This window comes from Scyliorhinus torazame, chromosome 12, assembly GCF_047496885.1.
Source record: "Scyliorhinus torazame isolate Kashiwa2021f chromosome 12, sScyTor2.1, whole genome shotgun sequence".
Classification (NCBI taxonomy): Eukaryota; Metazoa; Chordata; class Chondrichthyes; order Carcharhiniformes; family Scyliorhinidae; genus Scyliorhinus; species Scyliorhinus torazame.
In genome coordinates, this window is record NC_092718.1 from 223,300,199 (window position 1) to 223,325,058 (window position 24,860).

A 24,860-nucleotide genomic window follows, 5' to 3' on the forward strand; every position below is an offset into this window, starting at 1 on the left:
ACACAGGGACTGCTGTTCTCTATAATATACACAGGGACTGCTGTTCTCTATAATATACACAGGGACTGCTGTTCTCTATAATATACACAGGGACTGCTGTTCTCTATAATATACACAGGGACTGCTGTTCTCTATAATATACACAGGGACTGTTATTCTCTATAATATACACAGGGACTGTTGTTCTCTATAATATACACAGGGACTGTTGTTCTCTATAATATACACAGGGACTGTTGTTCTCTATAATATACACAGAGGCTGTTATTCTCTATAATATACACACAGACTGTCATTCTCTATAATATACACAGAGGCTGTTATTCTCTATAATATACACAGGGACTGTTATTCTCTATAATATACACAGGGGCTGTTATTCTCTATAATATACACAGGGACTGTTATTCTCTATAATATACACAGGGGCTGTTATTCTCTATAATATACACAGAGACTGTTATTTTCCATAATATACACAGAGGCTGTTATTCTCTATAATATACACAGAGGCTGTTATTCTCTATAATATACACAGGGGCTGTTATTCTCTATAATATACACAGGGACTGTTATTCTCTATAATATACACAGGGACTGTTATTCTCTATAATATACACAGAGACTGTTATTCTCTATAATATACACAGAGACTGTTATTCTCAATAACATACACAGAGACTGTTATTCTCTATAATACGAAGTCTTACAACACCAGGTTAAAGTCCAACAGGCTTGTTTCGATGTCACTAGCTTTCGGAGCGCTGCTCCTTCCTCGGGTGAATGAAGAGGTATGTCCCAGAAACATATATATAGACAAATTCAAAGATGCCAAACAATGCTTGGAATGCGACCATTAGCAGGTGATTAAATCTTTACAGATCCAGAGATGGGGTAACCCCAGGTTAAAGAGGTGTGAATTGTGTCAAGCCAGGACAGTTGGTAGGATTTCGCAGGCCAGATGGTGGGGGATGAATGTAATGCGACATGAATCCCAGGTCCCGGTTCAGGCTGCACTCATGTGTGCAGAACCTGGCTATAAGTTTCTGCTCGGCGATGCTCGCCTTGGAGAACGCTTACCCGGAGATCAGAGGCTGAATGCCCTTGACTGCTGAAGTGTTCCCCGACTGGAAGGGAACATTCCTGCCTGGTGATTGTCGCGCGATGTCCGTTCATTCGTTGTCGCAGCGTCTGCATGGTCTCGCCAATGTACCACACTTCAGGACATCCTTTCCTGCAGCGTATGAGGTAGACAACGTTGGCTGAGTCGCACGAGTATGTACCGCGTACCTGGTGGGTGGTGTTCTCACGTGTAATAGTGGTATCCATGTTGATGATCTGGCACGTCTTGCAGAGATTACCATGACAGGGTTGTGTGGTGTCGTGGTCACTGTTCTGAAGACTGGGTAGTTTGCTGCAAACAATGGTTTGTTTGAGGTTGCGCGGTTGTTTGAAGGCAAGTAGTGGGGCTGTGGGGATGACCTTGGCAAGATGTTCATCGTCATCAATGACGTGTTGAAGGCTGTGAAGAAGATGACGTCGTTTCTCCGCTCCGGGGAAGTACTGGACGACGAAGGGTATTCTGTCGGTTGTGTCCCATGTTTGTCTTCTGAGGAGGTCGGTGCGGTTTTTCGCTGTGGCGCGTTGGAACTGTCGATCGATGAGTCAAGTGCCATCCTATATATATTCTCTATAATATACACAGAGACTGTTATTCTCTATAATATACACAGAGACTGTTATTCTCTATAATATACACAGAGACTGTTATTCTCTATAATATACACAGAGACTGTTATTCTCTATAATATACACAGGGACTGTTATTGTCTATAATATACACAGGTGCTATTATTCTCTATAAAATACACAGGGCCCGCTATTTGCAATAATGTGTACAATACCATATTTGCCGGTACTATACCCAGGGGTTATTACCAATAGAATAGACACAGGATGTTTAATGTAAATTGGGATATGTGTGTGTTATGTAACTCATGAACTTCCAATGTTTTAGTATAAGTCTCGGATTCGGTATTTTTTTGTTTGTTGCCACTATATATTGATGAACTGATAGGGCTGGAATTAACCCTCGCAGCTGCTGGGTCAGGGCTAATGTAAGTCTGGATGTTGGTACTATAGCAACAAATCACCCCATCGTTCAGCTTGCTTGCTCCTGACATTATACGTGCTCCATCCCAGCGGGATCCAGCTGTGATCCGCTCCAGGATATTTGCGTATTAATAGAATGCTGCTCACAGTTTCTGCAGTGTCACCAATGCCCTCTCTGGTCACTTTCTGTGCATCACCGTCCTTGTGTTACTGAACAGATCTCCAGGTCACATTGACTGTTAGTAATGAGCAAAATTACAGGAGACAGCCGTTCCCCAGAGTTTGTTCAGGGACAGATTGTGAGGCTCCACCTAATGTTGCAATAAAACGATTGTCCTTATTTGTCTCGATTGCAATTTATTTTATAACCTGACCAAACTATTGCACAGGAAAGACAGTGGGCGAGATTCTCAGGTCCCCAGCTGTGTGTTTCTCGGACGCGCACCGTTCGCTGGCGGTGGGATTCTATCTTCCTGCCGCTTGTCAATGGGATTTCCCATTGTAACCACCCCACGCCAACGGGACAGCCCCTGGCAAGCAGGAGTGCGCTGCCGGCGGAAATAGTGAATCACAACGAGCGTAGAATTCCGGCCAGTCTCTTCCAACATATCTCCAAGTAAACGTTTTAGTCTTTTTATAAATTTCTGTAACCTTCCTGTTTCTCAGGGTTTAAAAAATTTTTTTTTAGAGTACCAAATTTTTTTTTCCCAATTAAGGGGCAATTTAGCGTGGCCAATCCACCTAACCTGCGCATCTTTGGGTTGTGGGGGTGAAACCCTCGCAGACCATGGGGAGAATGTGCGAACTCCACACGGACAGTGACCCAGGGCCAGGATTCGAACCCGGGTCCTCAGCACCGCAGTCCCTGTGCTAACCACGGCGCCACATGCCGTCCTCTCATTTTTTAAAAACATGATTTTATTCCAAAGTGTCAGCTATTCCTCGGTACTCCTCTCCCCTTAAAGAATCATAGAATCATAGAATCATAGAAGTTTACAGCATGGAAACAGGCCCTTCGGCCCAACCAGTCCATGCCGCCCAGTTTTTTACCATTAAGCTAGTCCCAGTTGCCCGCACTTGGCCCATAACCCTCTATACCCATCTTACCCATGTAACCATCTAAATGCTTTTTGAAAGACACAATTGTACCCGCTTCTACTACTACCTCTGGCAGCCCATTCCAGACACTCACTACCCTCTGAGTGAAGAAATTGCCCTTCTGAATCTCTCCCCTCTCACCTTAAACCAATGCCCTCTAGTTTTAGACTCCCCTACCTTTGGGAAAAGATGTTGACTATCTACCTTATCTATGCCCCTCATTATTTTATAGACCTCTATAAGATCACCCCTAAGCCTCCTACGCTCCAGGGAAAAAAGTCCCAGTCTATCCAGCCTCTCCTTATAACTCAAACCATCAAGTCCCGGCAACATCCTAGTAAATCTTTTCTGCACTCTTTCTAGTTTAATAATATCCTTTCTATAATAGGGTGACCAGAACTGCACACAGTATTCCAAGTGTGGCCGTACCAATGTCTTGTACAACTTCAACAAGACGTCCCAACTCCTATATTCAATGTTCTGACCAATGAAACCAAGCATGCCGAATGCCTTCTTCACCACCCTGTCCACCTGCGACTCCACCTTCAAGGAGCTATGAACCTGTACTCCTAGATCTCTTTGTTCTATAACTCTCCCCAACGCCATACCATTAACTGAGTAGGTCCTGGCCTGATTCGATCTGCCAAAATGCATCACCTCACATTTATCTAAATTAAACTCCATCTGCCATTCGTCGGCCCACTGGCCTAATTGATCAAGATCCCGTTGCAATCCTAGATAACCTTCTTCACTATCCACTGTGCCACCAATCTTGGTGTCATCTGCAAACTTACTAACCATGCCTCCTAAATTCTCATCCAAATCATTAATATAAATCACAAATAACAGTGGACCCAGCACCGATCCCTGAGGCACACCACTGGTCACAGGCCTCCAGTTTGAAAAACAACCCTCTACAACCACCCTCTGCCTTCTGTCGTCCAGCCAATTTTGAATCCAATTGGCAACCTCACCCTGGATCCCGTGAGCTTTAACCTTCTGCAACAACCTACCATGCGGTACCTTGTCAAAGGCTTTGCTAAAGTCCATGTAGACAACGTCTACTGCACTGCCCTCATCTACCTTCTTGGTCACTCCCTCAAAAAACTCAATCAAATTTGTGAGACATGATTTTCCACGCACAAAGCCATGCTGACTGCCCCGAATCAGTCCTTGCCTCTCTAAATGCTTGTAGATCCTGTCTCTCAGAATACCTTCTAGCAACTTACCTACTACAGACGTTAGGCTCACCGGTCTGTAGTTCCCAGGCTTTTCCCTGCTGCCCTTCTTAAACAAGGGCACAACATTCGCCACTCTCCAATCTTCAGGCACCTCACCTGTGGCTGCCGATGATTCAAATATCTCGGTTAGGGGACCCGCAATTTCCTCCCTAGCCTCCCACAACATCCTGGGATACATTTCATCAGGTCCCGGGGATTTATCTACCTTGATGCGCTTTAAGACTTCCAGCACCTCCTCGTCTGTAATATGCACACTTCTCAAGACATCACTATTTATTTCCCTTAGTTTCCTAACATCCATGCCTTTCTCCACCGTGAATACCGATGAGAAATATTCATTCAGGATCTCACCCAACTCTTGTGGCTCTGCACATAGATGCCCTTGTTGATCCTTAAGAGGCCCTACTCTGTCCCTAGTTACTCTTTTCCCCTTTATGTATCTGTAGAATCTCTTTGGATTCTCCCTTGCATTATTTGCCAAAGCAATTTCATGTCCCCTTTTTGCCCTCCTGATTTCCCTCTTAACTCTATTTCGACAATCTCTATACTCTTCAAGGGATCTACTTGATCCCAGTTGCTTATGTACGTCATATGCCTCCTTCTTCTTTTTGACCAGAGTCTCAATATCTCGAGTCATCCAGGGTTCCCTACTTCTACCAGCCTTGCCCTTCACTCTAAAGGGAATGTGCTTACCCTGCACCCTGGTTAACACATTTTTAAAAGCCTCCCATTTACCAGCCGTCCCTTTGTCTGCCAATAGTCTCCCCCAATCTACCTCTGCAAGTTCCTGTCTGATACCATCAAAATTGGCCTTGCCCCAATTAAGAATTTTAACTCTTGGGCCAGACCTATCATTCTCCATAGCTATCTTAAAACTAATGGAATTATGGTCACTTGTCCCAAAGTGATCCCTCACTAGCACTTCTGTCACTTGCCCTTCCTTATTTCCCAAGACGAGGTCAAGTTTTGCCCCCTCTCTAGTCGGTCCATCCACATACTGAATGAGAAATTCCTCCTGAATACACTCAACAAATTTCCCTCCATCCAAGCCCCTAATGCTATGGCTGTCCCAGTCAATGTTGGGAAAGTTAAAGTCCCCTACTACTACCACCCTATTATTCTTGCAGCTATCTGTAATCTCCTTACATATTTGCTCCTCAATTTCCCGCTGACTATTTGGGGGCCTGTAGTACAGTCCTACCAAGGTGATCTCTCCCTTCTTATTTTTCAGTTCCACCCATATAGACTCAGTGGGCGAACCCTCGGATATATCCCCTCTAAGTACTGCTGTGATGTTCTCCCTAATCAAAAATGCCACTCCCCCTCCTCTCTTACCTCCTGTTCTATCCTTTCTGTACCCCGGAACATTGAGCTGCCAGTCCTGCCCCTCCCTTAGCCATGTTTCAGTCATAGCTATAATATCCCAGTCCCATGTGCCCATCCATGCCCTGAGTTCATCCGCTTTGCCCGTCAGGCCCCTTGCATTGAAATAAATGCAGTTTAATGTAGACCTTCCTTGCTCTCTGCCCTGCTTTCTCTGGTCATGCTTTACACACTCTCCCTTCCTGCCTTTTGTTTCTGTCCCCACTGACTTCCTACATCGGTTCCCATCCCCCTGGCACATTAGTTTAAACCCTCCCCAACTGCACTAGCAAACACCCCCCCGAGAACATTGGTTCCGGTCCCACCCAGATGCAGACCGTCCGATTTGTACAGGTCCCACCTCCCCCAGAATCGGTCCCAATGTCCCAGGAATTTGAAACCCTCCCTCTTGCACCATCTCTCAAGCCACGTATTCATCCTAGCTATCCTGTCATTCCTACTCTGACTATCACGTGGCACTGGTAGCAATCCTGAGATTACTACCTTGGAGGTCCTACTTTTTAGTTTAACTCCTAACTCCCTAAATTCAGCTTGTAGGACCTCATCCCGTTTTTTACCTATGTCGTTGGTGCCTATATGCACCACGACAGCTGGCTGTTCACCCTCCCCCTCCAGAATGCCCTGCAGCCGCTCCGAGACATCCTTGATCCTTGCACCAGGGAGGCAACATACCAACCTGGATTCTCGTTTGCGTCCGCAGAAACGCCTGTCTATTCCCCTTACAATTGAATCCCCTATCACTATAGCTCTGCCACTCTTTTTCCCGCCCTTCTGTGCAGCAGAGCCAGCCACGGTGCCATGAACCTGGCTGCTGCCACCTTCCCCTGGTGAGCCATCTCCCCCAACAGTTTCCAAAACGGTAAATCTGTTTTGGAGGGAGATGACCGCAGGGGATCCCTGCACTGCCTTCCTACTCTTCCTCTGTCTGTTGGTCACCCTTTCCCTATCTGCCTCAGTAATTTTAATCTGCGGTGTGACCAACTCACTGAATGTGCTATCCACAACTTACTCAGCATCGCGGATGCTCCAAAGTGAGTCCATCCGCAGCTCCAGAGCCGTCAAGCGGTCTAACAGGAGCTGCAGTTGGACACACTTCTTGCAGATGAAGGAGTCAGGGACACCAGAAGGGTCCCTGACTTGCCACATCTCACAAGAGGAGCATGACACGGGTCTGAGCTCTCCTGCCATGACTTAAACCTGAAGTTAAATTTGAACTACACTACACAGCTAAGAGAAAGTCAAAGAGAGAGAAATCACTTACCAGTTACAAGCCAATCACTTACCTGCTGGCTGTGATGCAATTGCTGCAGAGACTCCCTCACAGGTCTGCTTCTCTGCACCTCCTTCAGGTGAGCACCAAATTCCCTTAACTAGTTAATTAATTTACTTAATTAATTTGATTTTTTTTTTTTTTTGTCACTCCCCTCTTACCCGAACTCAGCCTTACCCAAACTCAGATACACTCTGTTTGCCTTCAGCACTCTGTTTCTATAGGCACTTCAGCCACACCCTTTGTATCCTTCCTGATTTACAGTCAGCCAATAGGCCTGCTCCCAAAACTGATCTCTCTCCCGAACAGCTGACTTGCAAGGTAAGGAAGTGGTTAATCAGTACTTACCTCACCCACGGCGCGCCCTTTTAAACTGTCCCCTCTGCCTCGCAGCTCCCGCGCTTTTTGAAACTCCCGCTCTGTTTCCAAGGTCCTGGCTCCCTCTCTCTCCCGAACAGCTGACCTGCAAGGTAAGGAAGTGGTTAAGCAGTACTTACCTCACCCACGGCGCGCCCTTTTAAACTGTCCCCTCTGCCTCGCAGCTCCCGCGCTTTTTGAAACTCCCGCTCTGTTTCCAAGGTCCTGGCTCCCTCTCTCTCCCGAACAGCTGACCTGCAAGGTAAGGAAGTGGTTAAGCAGTACTTACCTCACCCACGGCGCGCCCTTTTAAACTGTCCCCTCTGCCTCGCAGCTCCCGCGCTTTTTGAAACTCCCGCTCTGTTTCCAAGGTCCTGGCTCCCTCTCTCTCCCGAACAGCTGACCTGCAAGGTAAGGAAGTGGTTAAGCAGTACTTACCTCACCCACGGCGCGCCCTTTTAAACTGTCCCCTCTGCCTCGCAGCTCCCGCGCTTTTTGAAACTCCCGCTCTGTTTCCAAGGTCCTGGCTCCCTCTCTCTCCCGAACAGCTGACCTGCAAGGTAAGGAAGTGGTTAAGCAGTACTTACCTCACCCACGGCGCGCCCTTTTAAACTGTCCCCTCTGCCTCGCAGCTCCCGCGCTTTTTGAAACTCCCGCTCTGTTTCCAAGGTCCTGGCTCCCTCTCTCTCCCGAACAGCTGACCTGCAAGGTAAGGAAGTGGTTAAGCAGTACTTACCTCACCCACGGCGCGCCCTTTTAAACTGTCCCCTCTGCCTCGCAGCTCCCGCGCTTTTTGAAACTCCCGCTCTGTTTCCAAGGTCCTGGCTCCCTCTCTCTCCCGAACAGCTGACCTGCAAGGTAAGGAAGTGGTTAATCAGTACTTACCTCACCCACAGCGCGCCCTTTTAAACTGTCCCCTCTGCCTCGCAGCTCCCGCGCTTTTTGAAACTCCCGCTCTGTTTCCAAGGTCCTGGCTCCCTCTCTCTCCCGAACAGCTGACCTGCAAGGTAAGGAAGTGGTTAAGCAGTACTTACCTCACCCACGGCGCGCCCTTTTAAACTGTCCCCTCTGCCTCGCAGCTCCCGCGCTTTTTGAAACTCCCGCGCTGTTTCCAAGGTCCTGGCTCCCTCTCTCTCCCGAACAGTTGACCTGCAAGGTAAGGAAGTGGTTAAGCAGTACTTACCTCACCCACGGCGCGCCCTTTTAAACCGTCCCCTCTGCCTCGCAGCTCCCGCGCTTTTTGAAACTCCCGCGCTGTTTCCAAGGTCCTGGCTCCCTCTCTCTCCCGAACAGCTGACCTGCAAGGTAAGGAAGTGGTTAAGCAGTCAAATACAAAGATTGTAGATTCAAGCCCCACTCCCGAGTCTTGAACCCGTAATCCAAGCTGGCATTGTCAGTGTTGGTTCTGAGAGGAGCTGCTTTCCAGATGAAATGAAAAATGAATGAAATAAAAATCACTTATTGTCACAAGTAGGCTTCAAATGAAGTTACTGTGAAAAGCTCCTCGTCGCCATATTCTGGCGCCTGTTCGGGGAGGCTGGTACGGGAATTGAACCGTGCTGCTGGCCTGCCTTGGTCTGCTTTCAAAGCCAGCGATTTAGCCCTGCGCTAAACCAGCCCTTAGATGAGACATTAACTGAATCGTGGCCTTTTATCTGGGTTAGATGTAAAAGATCCCACGGCCATGATTGGAGATGAGGAGGTGTCCTGACCAATATGTATCCTTCAACCAACATAACAAAGAAAGAATGATCTGGTCATTGACACATTGCTGCTTGAGGGATCTTGCTCTGCACAAACTGGCTACTTGATCTCCTATATTATAGCAGCAATTACACGTCATTGGCTGTAAAGCTCTTTGAGACCTGCTGAGGTTATGAAATACAAGTTTTCCTGATCACCAAAGCATTTGTCATGTGAGTGTCCCTTTAAGAAAGGTTTTTGTCTCATCACATGGATTCAGTGATGTAATTGTGTGGGTGGAGCTGGGCTGTGGCTGTGTGAGGTTTTTGATTTCGCTTTCATTTTGATTTGACTGCTGTGGACTACAGACAGAGAAAATACGTGTTTTGGCCTGTCTCTCTCTCTTTTCATTTTAAAGAGTTGTTTCAGGAAAAAAACATTGAGTATAGCTACCTGCTTTAGTAACTTAAAACATATAGTTTGCTTTCCGGAAAGGCTTACACCTGCTGGTGAGACGGGGTCAGAATCTCAGGAAAAGCCAGTCTTATTCAAGTGAGAATGCAGAGTGCTGGGCCACGCCCTTTAAAAGGGGTTTTAGTTAATGGGATTTTGAATTGGAACAGTTAAGGGGGAATTCATTAAGTGTTATACATAGATAACTGTAACTGTGGGGTATCTTTATGTTTTTAATTGATAGAAATTCTTGCTGTGTGTTTCTACAAATGTTAACTAAGTTCTTAGAGTAAAGCTTATTTTGATTAAAGTGTCTGGGAAGACTGTTGAATCACACCTGACAGGTAGGCTCTTGTGCTCATCCTAGTCAAATTCAACAAAAAGGGTTATAGGTCAGGTGAACTCCAGAATACACTGGAGTTTTTAAACCCTGACCCATAACACAATGAAAAAGATGTTAATTGTTAAGTGTTACATGTCCTGTCAAACCCCCTTTGTCACATTTGATCATAGTCAAATGTATTATAATTGGCACCAATGTATTCTGGCAGAACCATCGCATCATTGCCCTGGTGCACTTGGCTGCCAGTCCTGGGCCTGTCGAGGTTCCTCTGTCTTGAGTTTCACAGACAGCAAACAGCAAAACAAATGGTCAAGAACTGAACATTCCAGTGAATTTTACAGCACTTCCTCTGTCTAATTCACTCATCAGTTTGTGCGGGTGACTTTTCTCTCCACTCTCCCTGTCTCACTCTGTCTTTCCATTCCGCTCACTGATAAATAATCCTCTCCTGTTTCTACAGCTGTTATCCTATTAAACAAAACCATCCAATCTGTTAGTCTCTGGGGGAATATACATCCGTCCTCTGCACACTGACGTCACACAGATAGGCCTGAAGTTATGGCTCCTGTCACGGGTTTTACAGTTGATTTCAGAAAAGCTCATGTTTGCATCTTGACTCTCAGACTCAAACCTTCAGCTGGAATATTTACCAAGGGCGCTGTCAGACACGGGCTAGATGCTGACTCCCCAACTGCGCGCAGTGGGTACCAGTGAATATTTTAGGAGCAGGAGGTGGCCCCTCAATCCCTTGTAGCCAATCTGTCACTCAGGCCATGGTGATCTGCTCCTCAGCTCTATTTATGTGCCTACATTTGCTCTACATTCCTTAATACGCTTACCCAACGGAAATCTATCCATCCTCGTCTTGAACATGTTAATTGACGCCAAGCACCCCCAAGCCTTTTCGGTGAGAGGGCTCCAGATTTCCACCGCCCTTTGCTTGAAGGAGTGCTTCACCCCTGAACAGCACAAATGTTATTTTAACGTTGTCTCCTTGTTGTAGGCCCCTTGGCACCAGAGAAATTTGTTTCTCCTTATTTACCCCGTCACATTCCTTTATCATCTTAATTACCCCAATTGAATCACCCCTTTAATCTTCAAAACTTGAGGGAATACAAAGCTAGTTTATGTAACATGGCCTCATATAAATGTAACCCTTTTAGGGTTATCATTTTGGTGAATCTGCGTTGCACCCCCAACAAAATCAATCCATCCTTCCTGAGGCCCAGAACCCAGAACATAATGTCACCCCCCCCACCCCCCCAACCACCACACCCCATCCCCCTGCAGCGGAGAACATGGGAAATTCAGAGGTGGAGTCTGCACTCCCAAGAACTAATGCTCCGCGTAATGAGGGCCTGTGTGTAATGTTATCACTTCCGACAGTTTAGCAGCTGTGGTATTTATGCATCTCCTGTGATTTCCTCTTGGTGCACCATTTCTGAACTGGGGAATAAAACTACAACCTGCGCTGAGGGATTATCAGCAGGTAAATCTGAAGAGGGGTTCATTGGGGCTTCCACTGCTACCCCCCCCCCTAGTTTTCTCTGCCCCAGTATTTCCAGCACTTCCTCCTCACCATCGCGCCCCCCCCCCCCCCCCCCCCCACTTGAAGGCATTGCCTCTTCCTGTAATAAAATTCAACAGAGAACCTTCTGAAACTTCACTCAAATGTCTATTCTTCATGTCGGAAGAGTCTGCCACCAGTTCTTCAACTCTAGGTGGCATCACATTCTTCATCTGCCATCCAAATCATATTGCAGCAAGGGTGACTTGGTACTGATCAGGAGCATGAACCGTGCCTGATTCCCTCCCACTTCCTAGCCTTTGGGGGGGAGAAGAGTTGGGGGGTGGGGGGGGGGGAGTTGGGTGGGGGGGAGAGTTGGGGGGGGGAGGGGGGGAGAAGAGTTGGGGGGGAGAAGAGTTGGGGGGGAAGAGTTGGGGGGGAGAAGAGTTGGGGGGGGAGAGGGAGGGGGGGAAGAGTTGGGGGGAGAGTTGGGGGGGAGGGGGGGAGAAGAGTTGGGGGGGAAGAGTTGGGGGGGGGGGAGTGGGGGGGACGGGGGACCTTGCTGGGATCAGAGGGATAAGGAGCCTTCCCATGAGCATGTGTACAGCAAAGAGGGAACATTGGAGATCCATGTGACTGCTGCTTGCCTCTCCATCACAGCCCACTCAGTAGCAGCAAGAGAAGAGATTGGGGCAGCTTTACCACTCCTCACAGAGTCTCTGCTGGTACATATGCTGCTGCACTTAAAGGGCTGCATCACTTTAGCAAGAGTGACAGAAGCAGCAGCTTGGTGGGCGGGTGCTTTAGCATCACACAGTGACTTATAGTCTATCAAATACTTTTGAAGAGTAGCCGCTATTGCAAAGTAAGAAGCACAGAATCAATTTACACACAGCAACATCCCAGAAACAGCAATGTGATAATCATATGATTATTTGATTCAGAGATAATGATTGAGGGATAATTAATGTCCGAGGACACTGGGAGACCTGCCTTGCTCGTCTTCTAATAGCGGCCATGGAACTTTAACGTCCACCTGAGAGAACAGAAGCGATTTAGTCTCAACCCAAAGACAGGACCTCTGATAGTGCAGAACTCCCTCAGTACTGACCCTCTGACAATGCAGCGCTCCCTCAGTACTGACCCTCTGACAGTGCAGCATTCCCTCAGTACTGACCCTCTGACAGTGCAGCACTCCCTCAGTACTGACCCTCTGATAGTGCAGCACTCCCTCAGTACTGACCCTCTGACAATGCAGCGCTCCCTCAGTACTGACCCTCTGACAGTGCAGCTCTCCCTCAGTACTGCCCCTCTGACAGTGCAGCACTCCCTCAGTACTGACTCTCTGACAGTGCAACACTCCATCAGTAGGCTTTAAGAGTTGTTCTAAAGGAGTCGAGGATGTGGTTATGAGCTTTAGGGAGGGAATTCCAGACATTCAGCCCAAGCAGCTGAGCACAGCTGCCAATTGTAGAATTATTAAAATTGAGGATATGCAGGAGTCTGAAACTGGAGGAGCACCGAGGTCTTGCAGGATGGTTGAGCTGGAGGAGATTACCCAATGTCATTAAAAACATCTGGCTATTGGGAACAGGCAGCGGGGGCGGGGGGAGGGGGGCGGCGGCGGCGGGGGGGGGGGGGGGGGGGCCTGAGTTACTCTTGCAGAGAGCCAGCAGCGACAAGATGGGCCAAATGGGCTTTTTCTATGCTGTAACTCTAGGAATTTATGATTGCAGTTGATGGGAACTTGCTTTGTGTAAATTGACTGCTCTATTTCCTATATTACACCAGCGACTACACTTCCAAGGTAATAAATTGGTTGTAAAGCACATTGGATGTCCTGAGATGGTGAAAATTGCTATAGAAATGCAAGGCCTTTCTCATTGTTGATTTTTCTGCTCTTGCTGCAGGATTTAGGGATGGAATCAACCTCACTGGATGATGTCTTGTGCAGATATGCCAGCTTTCGCAATCTAGTGGATCCCATCACTCACGATCTGATCATCAGTCTAGCCCGATATATCCATTGCCCCAAACCGGTAAGAAATACTCTGTGTTTCCAGTCTCAGGGTCCAGGCACTCCTGCTGTCAGTAATGTCTGACCTGAATCAACTGACCTCCTCAGGGGGCCGTGACAGTACAGAGTCAGTGCCTGTGCAATCGTCCTGTCGATGCTCAGCAAATATGAGAGTGGGTCAGTTAAACCTAGAAAGAGTCCAAAAAGGGGGGAAAAGGTGTCCAACAGTGGGCAGCACAGTGGTTAGCACTGTTGCTTCACAGCTCCAGGGTCCCAGGTTTGACTCCCGGCTTGGGTCACTGTCTGTGCGGAGTCTGCACGCCCCCCCGTGTGTTTCCTCCGGGTGCTCCGATTTCCTCCCACAAGTCCCGAAAGACGTGCTGTTAGGTGAATTGGACATTCTGAATTCTCCCTCAGTGTAAGGGCACTGTGTTAAGGGCAGCACGGTAGCATAGCGGTTAGCGCAATTGCTTCACAGCTCCAGGGTCCCAGGTTCGATTCCCGGCTGGGTCACTGTCTGTGCGGAGTCTGCACGTTCTCCCCGTGTGTGCGTGGGTTTCCTCCAGGTGCTCCGGTTTCCTCCTACAGTCCAAAGATGTGCAGGTTAGGTGGATTGGCCATGCTAAATTGCCCTTGGTGTCCAAAATTGCCCTTAGTGTTGGTTGAATGGAGTTACTGGGTTATGGGGATAGGGTGGTGTGGGCTTGGGTAGGGTGCTCTTTCCAAGAGCCGGTGCAGACTCGATGGGCCGAATGGCCTCCTTCTGCACTGTAAATTCTATGAAATCTATGTACCCGAACAGGCGCCGGAGTGTGGCTACTAGGGGATTTTCACAGTAACTTCAGTGCGGAGTTAATGTAAGCCTACTTGTGACAATAAAGGTTATTATTATTACATCTAGGACTATCCAGTGGCTGCAGTGGAGACATAGGGCATCCAGTTCCCCGCTCACCCCCCCTCTCTTAAAAACTGGAGCATCAACCCATTCAGTGACAGTAGAAAGTATGTCTCACTCTATCTGTTATTCGCTCTCTGTTTCTGTCTTTCTTTTTGTTTGATCATTTCTGACTCTTAATAGTCTCTCTCTTTCTCTCTCTTTTTAGTCTGAAGCTCCGTCTTTCTCACTGATGATTCTCTCTCTCTGTCTCTCTGTTCATTTGTCTCTCACCAGCGCCTGTTGCCATCCCTAGTTGCCCAGGAGAAAGTGGTCCGATGGTGCTGTTAGGAAGGGAGTTGCAGGATTTTCACCCAGTGACAGTGAAGGGACGGCGATGTAGCATTACTCTGGGTCTCTGGTTAACTAGTCCAGGGATAATACCACTACGCCACCACCTCCCCCAAGGAGACTTGATCAGTTGCTTTAACACCAAAATCACTGCCTGATGTTGGTTCATTCGGAGCTCTGCCAGATTACCTTTCTCTGGGACATGTCGTTAACCCATAAACCTACCCAATGTTCCTGTGCGCAATCTTGTTTAAGAAGCTTTTATTTGGGCAGCACGGTGGTGCAGTGGGTTAGCCCTGCTGCCTCACGGCGCCCAGGTCCCAGATTCGATCCCGGCTCTGGGTCACTGTCTGTGTGGAGTTTGCACATTCTCCCCGTGTCTGCGTGGGTCTCACCCCCAAACCCAAAGATGTGCAGAGTAGGTGGATTGACCACGCTAAATTGCCCCTTAATTGGAAAAAATGAATTGGGTACTCTAAATTTTTTTAAAAAGAAACTTCTATTTAATTATTTTCGCCTATTGCCGTTGAAATGAGTTCCTGATTTAATTAGCTTCGCTGTGTAGTTCAGATTTATCAGCCTGTCCGTGCAACTTGTCAGTATTTTGATCAGTTTTCCTGGCTGTTGATCTCCAAATCTCAGAGTATTGAAGAGCACAATAGTGGAAACATTTGCCTCCCTATCCTTCTGCCCACTTTTGGATTTGCCCCTCACTGTTCTTGGGACCCAGTTTACGGCCTTCCTTGGCAAACAGGGCGATGGGGGAGGGGAGATTGTCTAGCCAAGGGTCAGTGTCAATGATTAATTATTTTAGTTGAAGTACTACCTTGGAGTGAGTCCCCCAAAGTGTGTATTCGTCCCTAGAGGGGTCAGTGGGTATCAGCCTGTCCTTTGCCTCTGAGGCAGTAGATTTTGGGATTGCGGGGTTAAATACCCTCAGTTCCCAGTGTAATACTGAGGGAGTGCCGCACGGTCAGAGGGTCAGTACTGAGGGAATGTTGCACTGTCGGAGGGTCAGTACTGAGGGAGTGCCGCACGGTCAGAGGGTCAGTACTGAGGGAGTGCCGCACTGTCAGAGCGTCAGTACTGAGGGAGTACTGCACTGTCAGAGGGTCAGTACTGAGGGAGTGCCGCACTGTCAGAGGGTCAGTACTGAGGGAGTGCCGCACTGTCAGAGGGTCAGTACTGAGGGAGTGCCGCACTGTCAGAGGGTCAGTACTGAGGGAGTGCTGCACTGTCAGAGGGTCAGTACTGAGGGAGTGCTGCACTGTCAGAGGGTCAGTACTGAGGGAGTGCCGCACTGTCAGAGGTTCAGTACTGAGGGAGTGCTGCACTGTCAGAGGGTCAGTACTGAGGGAGTGCCGCACTGTCAGAGGGTCAGTACTGAGGGAGTGCCGCACTCTCAGAGGGTCAGTACTGAGGGAGTGCCGCACTGTCAGAGGGTCAGTACTGAGGGAGTGCTGCACTGTCAGAGCGTCAGTACTGATGAAGTGCTGCACTGTCAGAGGGTCAGCACTGAGGGAGTGCTGCACTGTCAGAGGGTCAGTACTGAGGGTGTGCTGCACTGCCAGAGGGTCACTGCTGAGGGTGTGCTGCACTGTTCGAGGGTCAGCACTGAGGGAGTGCTGCACTGTCAGGGGGTCAGTAATGAGGGAGTGCTGCACTGTCAGTACTGAGGGAGTGCTTCACTGTCAGAGGGTCAGTAGTGAGGGAGTCTGTACTGTCAGAGGGTCAGTACTGAGGGAGTGCTCCACTGTCAGAGGGTCAGTACTGAGGGAGTGCTCCACTGTCAGAGGGTCAGTATTGAGGGAGTGCTGCACTGTCAGAGGGTCAGTACTGAGGGAGTGCTGCACTGTCAGAGGGTCAGTACTGAGGTAGTCCTGCATTGTCAGAAGGTCAGTACTGATGGAGTGCTGCACTGTCAGAGGGTCAGTAACTAGAATGTCTGACACTAGGGGCGAGATTCTCCGACCCCCCGCCAGGTTGGAGAATCGCTGGGGGCTGGTGTGAATCCCGCCCCCGCCGGTTGCCGAAGTCTCCGGCACCGGAAATTGGGCGGGGGCTGGAAGCGCGCTGCGCCGGTTGGCGGGCCCCCCCGCGCGATTCTCCGGCCCGGATGGGCCGAAGTCCCACCGCTAAAGTGCCTGTCCCGCCGGCGTAAATTAAACCTCCTACCTTACCGGCGGGACAAGGCGGCGCGGGCGGGCTCCGGGGTCCTGGGGGGGGGCGCGGGGTGATCTGGCCCAGGGGGGTGCCCCCATGGTAGCCTGTCCCGCGATCGGGGCCCACCGTTCCGCGGGCGGGCCTGTGTCGTGGGGGCACTCTTTCCCTTCCGCCTCCGCCACGGTCTCCACCATGGCGGAGGCAGGAGAGACTCCCTCCACTGCGCATGCGCGGGAAGCTGTCAGCGGCCGTTAACGCTCCCGCGCATGCGCCGCCCGGAGATGTAATTTCCGCGCCAGTTGGCGGGGCACCAAAGGCCTTTTCCGCCAGCTGGCGGGGCAGAAATTCGTCCGGCGCCGACCTAGCCCCTCAATGTTGGGGCTCGGCCCCCAAAGATGCCCGTCTGATTTGCGCCGTTTTGGGCGCCAGTCGGCGGACATCGCACCGTTTCCGGAGAATTTCGGCCCTGCTTACCAAAGTGATTCTTCTACGGAGATGCTTGAGTCTAGGGTACGCTCCCTTGACAGTTAAACGAGGCCTTACACGGTCATTACGAAGGCTTCACTTCAGAGATATGGGGCAGGATTCTCCGTCGGTGGGATCCTCTGTTTGGCCGGCAGCGCACTCCCGCCCGGAGGAAACCCACGCAGACACGGGGAGAACGTGCAGACTCCGCACAGACAGTGACCCAAGCCGGGAATCGAACCTGGGACCCTGGTGCTGTGAAGCAACAGTGCTAACCACTGTGCTCCCGTTTTGCCCATAATTTGGGTGGTATTGTTTCCCCAGTTCTACATTACCCCTTACTAACCCAAACATTCTTTTTTTAAAAAAATTGAGTACCGAATTCATTTTTTCCAATTAATGAGCAATTTAGTGTTTCCAATCCACCTAGCCTGCACATCTTTGGGCTGTGGGGGTGAAACCCACGCAGACACGGGGAGAATGTGCAAACTCCACACGGACAGTGACCCAGAGCCGGGATCGAACCTGGGACCTCGGCGCCGTGAGGCAGCAGGGCTAACCCACTGCATCACCGTGCTGCCCTCTAACCCGAACATTCTTATACTTCAAGGACCCCAGAACAATTATTCGGAGATGTGATTGAACTCTGCAGAATACAGCTTCTTAAGAAATATTAAAATCACCTCACTGAATGAAATCTCCCCATGATCGTGCTGTTTGCTGGAATCTACATGTGATGACGTTGATGCTTGGTGTATTTGGAACGGTCTGTGGCTTTACTCAGAGCCCAAGAGGCCAGTGATGGGGTAAAGTGCTGCACTTCAACTACTCAATCTTTGGCCAATAGCCAGGAGTGTAATAAAATGATACATGTGAAAACTCCCAGTACAGCACTTGAAAAAGAGAACTGGAGAGTGAGAGAGCTGGACTTCTGGAGTGGGAGACTGGGAGCCAGACCTTTGGGGGGTTGGGGGGTGGGGGGGGGGAGCAAGCACAGGCACAAAGGGCCAAATGGCCTCCTTCTGTATCATTCAGTGAGAAGCAGACAGATAAAGAGAGTGGCAGGGCCGCACGGTGGCGCAGTGGTTAGCACTGCTGCCTCACGGCACCGAGGACCCGGATTCAATCCCGGCCCCGGGTCACTGTCCGAACGGAGTTTGCACATTCTCCCCGTGTCTGCGTGGGTCTCACCCCCACAACCCAAAGATGTGCAGGTGGATTAGCCACGCTAAATTGCCCCTTAATTGGAAACATTTTAAAAAAGACAAAGACAGGGACACGTGGAAAGAGAGAGATAAAGACAGACGGTAATGAGAGCAGCTTTTTATGGTGCAACCCCATTAAAATCCGTTTCTTCTCTTTCCTCATTCCCACATTTCCCACAAGAGCACTGGGGCTGTTCCTTTCAGTGATGAATGACAAGCTGCTCACCCAAGGAATGCAGCTCGATTGACACTGAATCTCAGCCTCCTCTGATTCCCCTTATATCCCCCCCACACGCACAGGCATACGGACACACGCACACACTTACACAGGCACGCACACACTTATACAGACATACACACAGGCATGCATGCACAGGCACGCACTTATGCAGACACACACAGTCCTTATTTTACGTCCCATAAATAAACCACCAAATTTTACACTTGGTGAGCAGATTGATAATGAGTGCGACCCTCCTTAGGCCCCAATTAGCGAACCTCCCCCCCTTCCTGTGAGTAATCTCCTGGAACGTGCAGACTCTGGGCCTCCTTTCCCACAGCCCTGGGGGAGTCCGAGAAACAGACCTATCCTCCGAATTAACCATTAACACACATTCCTGAACAGTTACATCAGGGGTTGTGGAATGCATGAAAACTCCAGCTGGCTGCAAACACAAATCATAGTATTTGATCACCTCGCTTCCACTGCTCCCTAACTTTGTGTTGGTGAGTGTATCCAGCTGGGCATACTCGGGCTGTCTGACACAGTTAACCACATCATCCTCCTCCACTGCCTCACCATTAGGGTGAGACTGCTATCACCAACTTCTGTTCTTTTCTATCTAATCGTAACTAGAGAGTTGCCATCAATGGGCTCTTTTCCCGCTCCCACACCATTCCCTCTGGTGTTGCCCAAGGATCTATACTTGACCCCTTCCTATTCCTCACTACCTGCTGTTCCAGAGTCTTTGAGTCATTTACAACACAGGAGGAGGTCATTATGCTCATTGAGTCCATGCTGGCTCTCCATGGAGCAATCCAATCAGTACTATCCCCCCGCTCTGTCCTCATAGCTCTCAACTGTCCATCCAATTGTCTTTTGAAACCATTTATCATCTCCACTTCCAGCAGCTTGGGAGATGGAGGGCTCCAGGTCATTACCACTCACTGGGTAAAATCGTTCTTCCTCACATTTCCCAGGCATCTCTTATTTACCCAAAATCTTAAATCTCTATTTGGGACCAAACCAGAGTCTTATAAACGTCCAGCAGAACTTTCCTGCTTTTGTACTCAATCCTCTATTTTTAAAAAATTCCAATTAAGGGGCAATTTAGCGTGGCTAATGCACTTACCCTGTGGGGGTGAGACCCACGCAGATACGGGGAGAATTTGCAAATTCCACACGGACAGTGACCCGGGGCCGGGATCGAACCTCTGGGTCCTCGGTGCTGTGAGGCAGCAGTGCTAACCATTGTGCCACCATGCTGCCCCCTGTTTGCCACTCCTACGAGTTTGGTATCATCAGTAAATTTTGAAATTTTACTCAGTATTCCAAGACCCAAGTCATTCGTGTATCTCTGTAAAGAGCAGTGGTGTTCGCACTGACTCTTGTGCTCATCACCATCTACCATTCTCCAGCCTGAAAGACAACCATTTATTACGACTTGCTGTTATTAGTCATCAGGCAACTTCATAAAAATCCAAGTTGACATTGACGCTCCTATTCCATGAACATTAATTTTGTTAACGAGCTATTTTTGGTTAACGTCAGCGACATAATCTGGAAACTGAGGCGACCATCAATTCACACGAGGCGATTAGTAGAAGTGAACAGTGGTTTTAATAAGCTAGATCTGTGCCTGCCTGCGACTGCTCTGTACTGAATGCCGCCTACAGGCTGTAGGTTTATATACCACCCCCGAGGGGGCGGAGCCACAGGCGGAGTCCACAGGGGCATCAACATAGTACAGTACAATACAGTGGTGAATTGCAGTAGCAATACATTCACCACACAAACACAGTGTCCGTTTGCACTTTTACACTGACCCCACTCAGCTCTTCCTAACCACCATCTCAAGGGCAGCACGGTGGCGTAAGTGGTTAGCATGGTTGCCTTATGGCGCCGAGGTCCCAGGTTCGATCCCGGCCCTGGGTCACTGTCCGTGTGGAATTTGCACATTCGCCCCGTGTTTGCGTGGGTTTCACCCCCACAACCCAAAGATGTGCAGGGTAGGTGGATTGGCCACGCTAAATTGCCCCTTAATTGGAAAAACAAATTGCGTACCGTAAATTTTTTTTTTTTAAAACACCATCTCGCTTGACCGCTCCACTGCTCTAAATTGGCAGACTACTTATCCAATATCCAACACTGGATAACTGGGAATTTCCTCCAGCAGCTTTACGCTGCCTCCTCCCTAACCTCTGGAATGACCTCTGTAAACCTCTGCCTGTCTATCTCTCTCTCTCCTTAAAGGTGCTGCTTAAAACCCAACTCATTGGCCAAGCTTTTGGTCACCTGTCCTTGATTGTTTTCTGTTCTCGGGATGGGTTTCGCTGGCGAGGTCAGCATTTACTGCCCATCTCAAATCTCCTTGACAAGGTGGGGGTGAACTGCCTTCTCAAATTGCTGCAGTTTCGGGGCGGCAGTGCCGTAGTGGTATTGTTGCTGACCCAGTGGCCAAGGGTAACGCTCGGGGTATCCGAGTTCGAATCCCGCCACTGCAGATGGTGAAATTCAAATTCAATAAAACTCTGGACTCAAAAGTCTAACGATGACCATGAAACCATTGTCGATTGTCGTAAAAACCCATCTTTTTAAGGGAAGGAAATCTGCTGTCCTTTCAGCAGTCTTAACTGCCCTTTGAAAATGCACAAATCACTCAGTCAAGGGCAATTAGGGATGGGCAATAAATGGTGGGCCAGACACTAATGCCCACATCCCCGAATGAATTTTTTTTAAAAAGCCCATGAGGTATAGGTACACCCACAGTGATGTTAGGGAGAGGTTCCAGGATTTTAACGCAGTGACAGTGAAGGGACAGCAATATATTTTCAATTCAGGATAGTGTGTGGGGTATTTGACTGTGGTGGTGTTCCCAGGAATTTGCTGCCCTTGTCCTGGGTATCATGGCTTTGTAAGGCGCTATCAAAGGAGCCTTAGTGAGTTGCTGCAGTGCATCTTGTAGATGGTACACACGGCTGCTACTTTCGTTGGTGGTAGAGGGAGTGAATGTTTAAGGGGATGAATACAGGGCCAGTCAAAGCGGGGCTACTTTGTCCTGTACTGAGTCACTGTTTATTCAGTATGGTAAGGGTTAATTACATTTGCCAATGTTGTATAAAGTGGTCAGCAATTACAGGCAGAGTGTTGTCAGAGAGAGAGGGAAGATTGAGATCTGAAGAATGTTGTCCAAATGTCTGTTTAGACTCAAGCTGAAGGAAGGCAGGACAACTCCCTGCAATCAGTGTGAGAATCAGAGGGCATCTTACACCGTTATCAGCAAGGTTTCTTAGATAAAGTAGAAAAGGTTCAGGTCTGTGAATGTGATCTCTGAGACTTCCCAAGGTGAAAATCCAGAAAACTGATAAACTATGGATGCATTTGCCAAGAGCTGGTTTAGCAAAGGCTGCACAGTTAAACTCCCAACAGAGCGACTTGGGAAATTAGCATTGAGCTTTAGCAACAGGGCTGTTCTGAGATCCAAAACTGCCGCAAGGTATTGCTGCAGCTTAATAAAACCCTGCTTAGACCACACTTGGAATATTGTGTCCAGTTCTGGTCGCCTCATTAGAGGAAGGATGTGGATGCTTTGGAGAGGATGCAGAGGAGATTTACCAGGATGCTGCCTGGAATGGAGAGCATGTCTTATGAAGAAAGGTTGAGGGAGCTAGGGCTTTTCTCACTGGAGCGAAGAAGGCAGAGAGGTGACTTGATAGAGGTGTACAAGGTGATGAGAGGCATGGATAGAGTGGATAGCCAGAGACTTTCCCCCAGGGTGGAAATGGCTGTCACGAGGGGACATAATTTTAAGGTGATTGGAGGAAGGTATAGGGGAGATGTCAGAGGTTGGTTCTTTACACAGAGAGTGGTGGGTGTGTGGAATGCACTGCCAGCAGAGGTGGTGGAGTCAGAGTCATTAGGGACTTCTTATTTTTTGTGCTTTTTTAAAATATAATTTTAGTGTACCCAATTCATTTTTTCCAATTAAGGGGCAATTTAGCGTGGCCAATCCACCTACCCTGCACATCTTTGGGTTGTTGGGGCGAAACCCACGCAAACACGGGGCGAATGTGGGCAGCACGGTAGCGTAGTAGTTAGCACAATTGCTTCACAGCTCCAGGGTCCAAGGTTCGATTCCCGGCTTGGGTCACTGTCTGTGCGGAGTCTGCACGTTCTCCCCGTGTCTGCGTGGGTTTCCTCCGGGTGCTCCAGTTTCCTCCCACAGTCCAAAGATGTGCAGGTTAGGTGGATTGGCCATGCTAAATTGCCCTTAGTGTCGAAAATTGCCCTTAGTGTTGGGTGGGGTTACTGGGTTATGGGGATAGGGTGGAGGTGTGGACTTGGGTAGGGTGCTCTTTCCAAGAGCCGGTGCAGACTCGATGGGCCGAATGGCCTCCTTCTGCACTGTAAATTATCTGGGGAAAAAAAATTATATGGATGTGCAAACTCCACAAGGACAGTGACCCAGAGCCGGGATCGAACCTGGGACCTCAGCGCCGTGGGGCAGCAATGCCAACCACTATGCCACCATGCTGCCCTGTCATCAGGGACATTCAAGCAACTCTTGGACAGGCACATGGACAGCAGTAAATTGAAGGGGTGTAGGTTAGGTTGATCTTATATTAGGATAATGGTCGGCATAACATCGTGGGCCGAAGGGCCTGTACTGTGCTGTACTGTTCTATGTTCTATGTTGATGTTATTATGTCATTGTGATAAGATGGGGCTCTCTTTGGCCTGAGTTACGAGCCAGGGCAACCGCAGTCTTCTCCGTTTAATTCACACTCAGTTCCATGTAACTGATCCAGCGTCGTGAGTTATTTTATATTTTCAGGTCACCCACAGACGAGGGACTGAAGTTACTTGGAGAAGCTGAGTTCTCCAATTTAAAGGAAGATTTAATAGAGGTGTTCAGAATTCTGAGGGGTTTTGATAAATTGAATAGGGAGCAACCGTCTCCAGTGACAGGAGGTTCAGGGACCAACTAACAGAGAATTAAGATAGATGTCAAAAGGATCAGAGGTTAGATGAGGGGCGTTTCTTTTCATAGAGCTAGTTGTAATGATCTGGAATGCAGTGTCGCCAAGCTGGGGATTAGCATTATTTGGGGTATCGGACGAGCCGGGAGTGCAGGAGGCGAAAGAGGCCGGTATTCTGGCATTTGCGTCCCTGGTAGCCCGGCGGAGGATTTTGCTACTATGGAAAGATGCGAAGCCCCCGAGCGTGGAAGCCTGAATCAGCGACATGGCAGGGTTCATCAAGCTGGAGAGGATAAAGTTTGCCTTGCGAGGGTCTGTGCAGGGGCTCCTCAGGCGGTGGCAACCGTTCCTCGACTAGCTCGCGGAGCATTAGGAGGTGGTCAGCAGCAGCCCAGGGGCAGGGGGGTTCTTTTGGGGTGGCGTTTGGGTGAAGGTGGTTTTTTCCCTATTTGTGTTTTTTACTGTTATATGGGGGGTTACTGTATATGGGGGAAATCCAATGTATAATTTCTGCTTGTTGTGTTCTTGATTTTTTCTTCTTGTTGGGGGGTGGGGGGGGTTGTTGAAAATTTGTTGGAAACATTTGAATAAATATATATATATTTTAAAATGGAATGCAGTGTCACGGAGCAGGCTGATGTTATCTGCGAGGGTATCCCAACTTGGAACACCGGTCGTTGGGGGGGTGTAGTTTTGTTTTGCTTTGGTGTGAGGGAACAAGTGAGACCCCAGTGGGAATAAACCGCCCAGTCATCGAGTAACAATGATTAAAGATTATTTATTGAAGTAAAGTAAAGACAAATACACACAGACAGGACTACTCGACTCTCGTTTTCTCTGTGGGTAATAATTAATGCAGGCGACAGGAGTCCCGCCCTCCCCCTGGAGATCCGTTCCCACCGTCACCTCCCACCGGGAAGGCCTGCAGAATTAAGTGCCTCTCAGGACATTGGATCACCAGCCAGCGCCCTCCTGCCCGATTAAGTGCCCCCAACTCTAAACACATCTCAGGGGAGGGCATTAAGTTTCACCCAATGTCCTGAGAATGGCCAGTGGCTGATGAACCCCTGGATCAAGGACCTCAGGATGGAGATCCCAATGCTCCCCGCCACCCCCCCCCCCCCCCCCCCCCCCCCCCA

The 24,860-nt window shown here is 49.0% G+C and overlaps 1 protein-coding gene and 1 long non-coding RNA gene across 2 annotated transcripts in view; one reads left to right on the forward strand and one right to left on the reverse strand.

Annotated features, from left to right (window-relative positions):
- Positions 1-24,860, forward strand: part of lrrc75a (leucine rich repeat containing 75A) — an 83,017-nt gene that overhangs the window by 20,140 nt on the left and 38,017 nt on the right. Inside the window, exon 2 of the mRNA XM_072470001.1 lies at positions 13,358-13,486. Within this exon, the coding sequence (XP_072326102.1) occupies positions 13,358-13,486 (129 nt within the window). The remainder of the gene's footprint in view (positions 1-13,357; positions 13,487-24,860) is intronic.
- Positions 7,230-24,860, reverse strand: part of LOC140387026 (uncharacterized) — a 117,627-nt gene continuing 99,996 nt past the window's right edge. Inside the window, exon 2 of the long non-coding RNA XR_011933733.1 lies at positions 7,230-8,759. This is a non-coding gene — a long non-coding RNA (uncharacterized lncRNA). The remainder of the gene's footprint in view (positions 8,760-24,860) is intronic.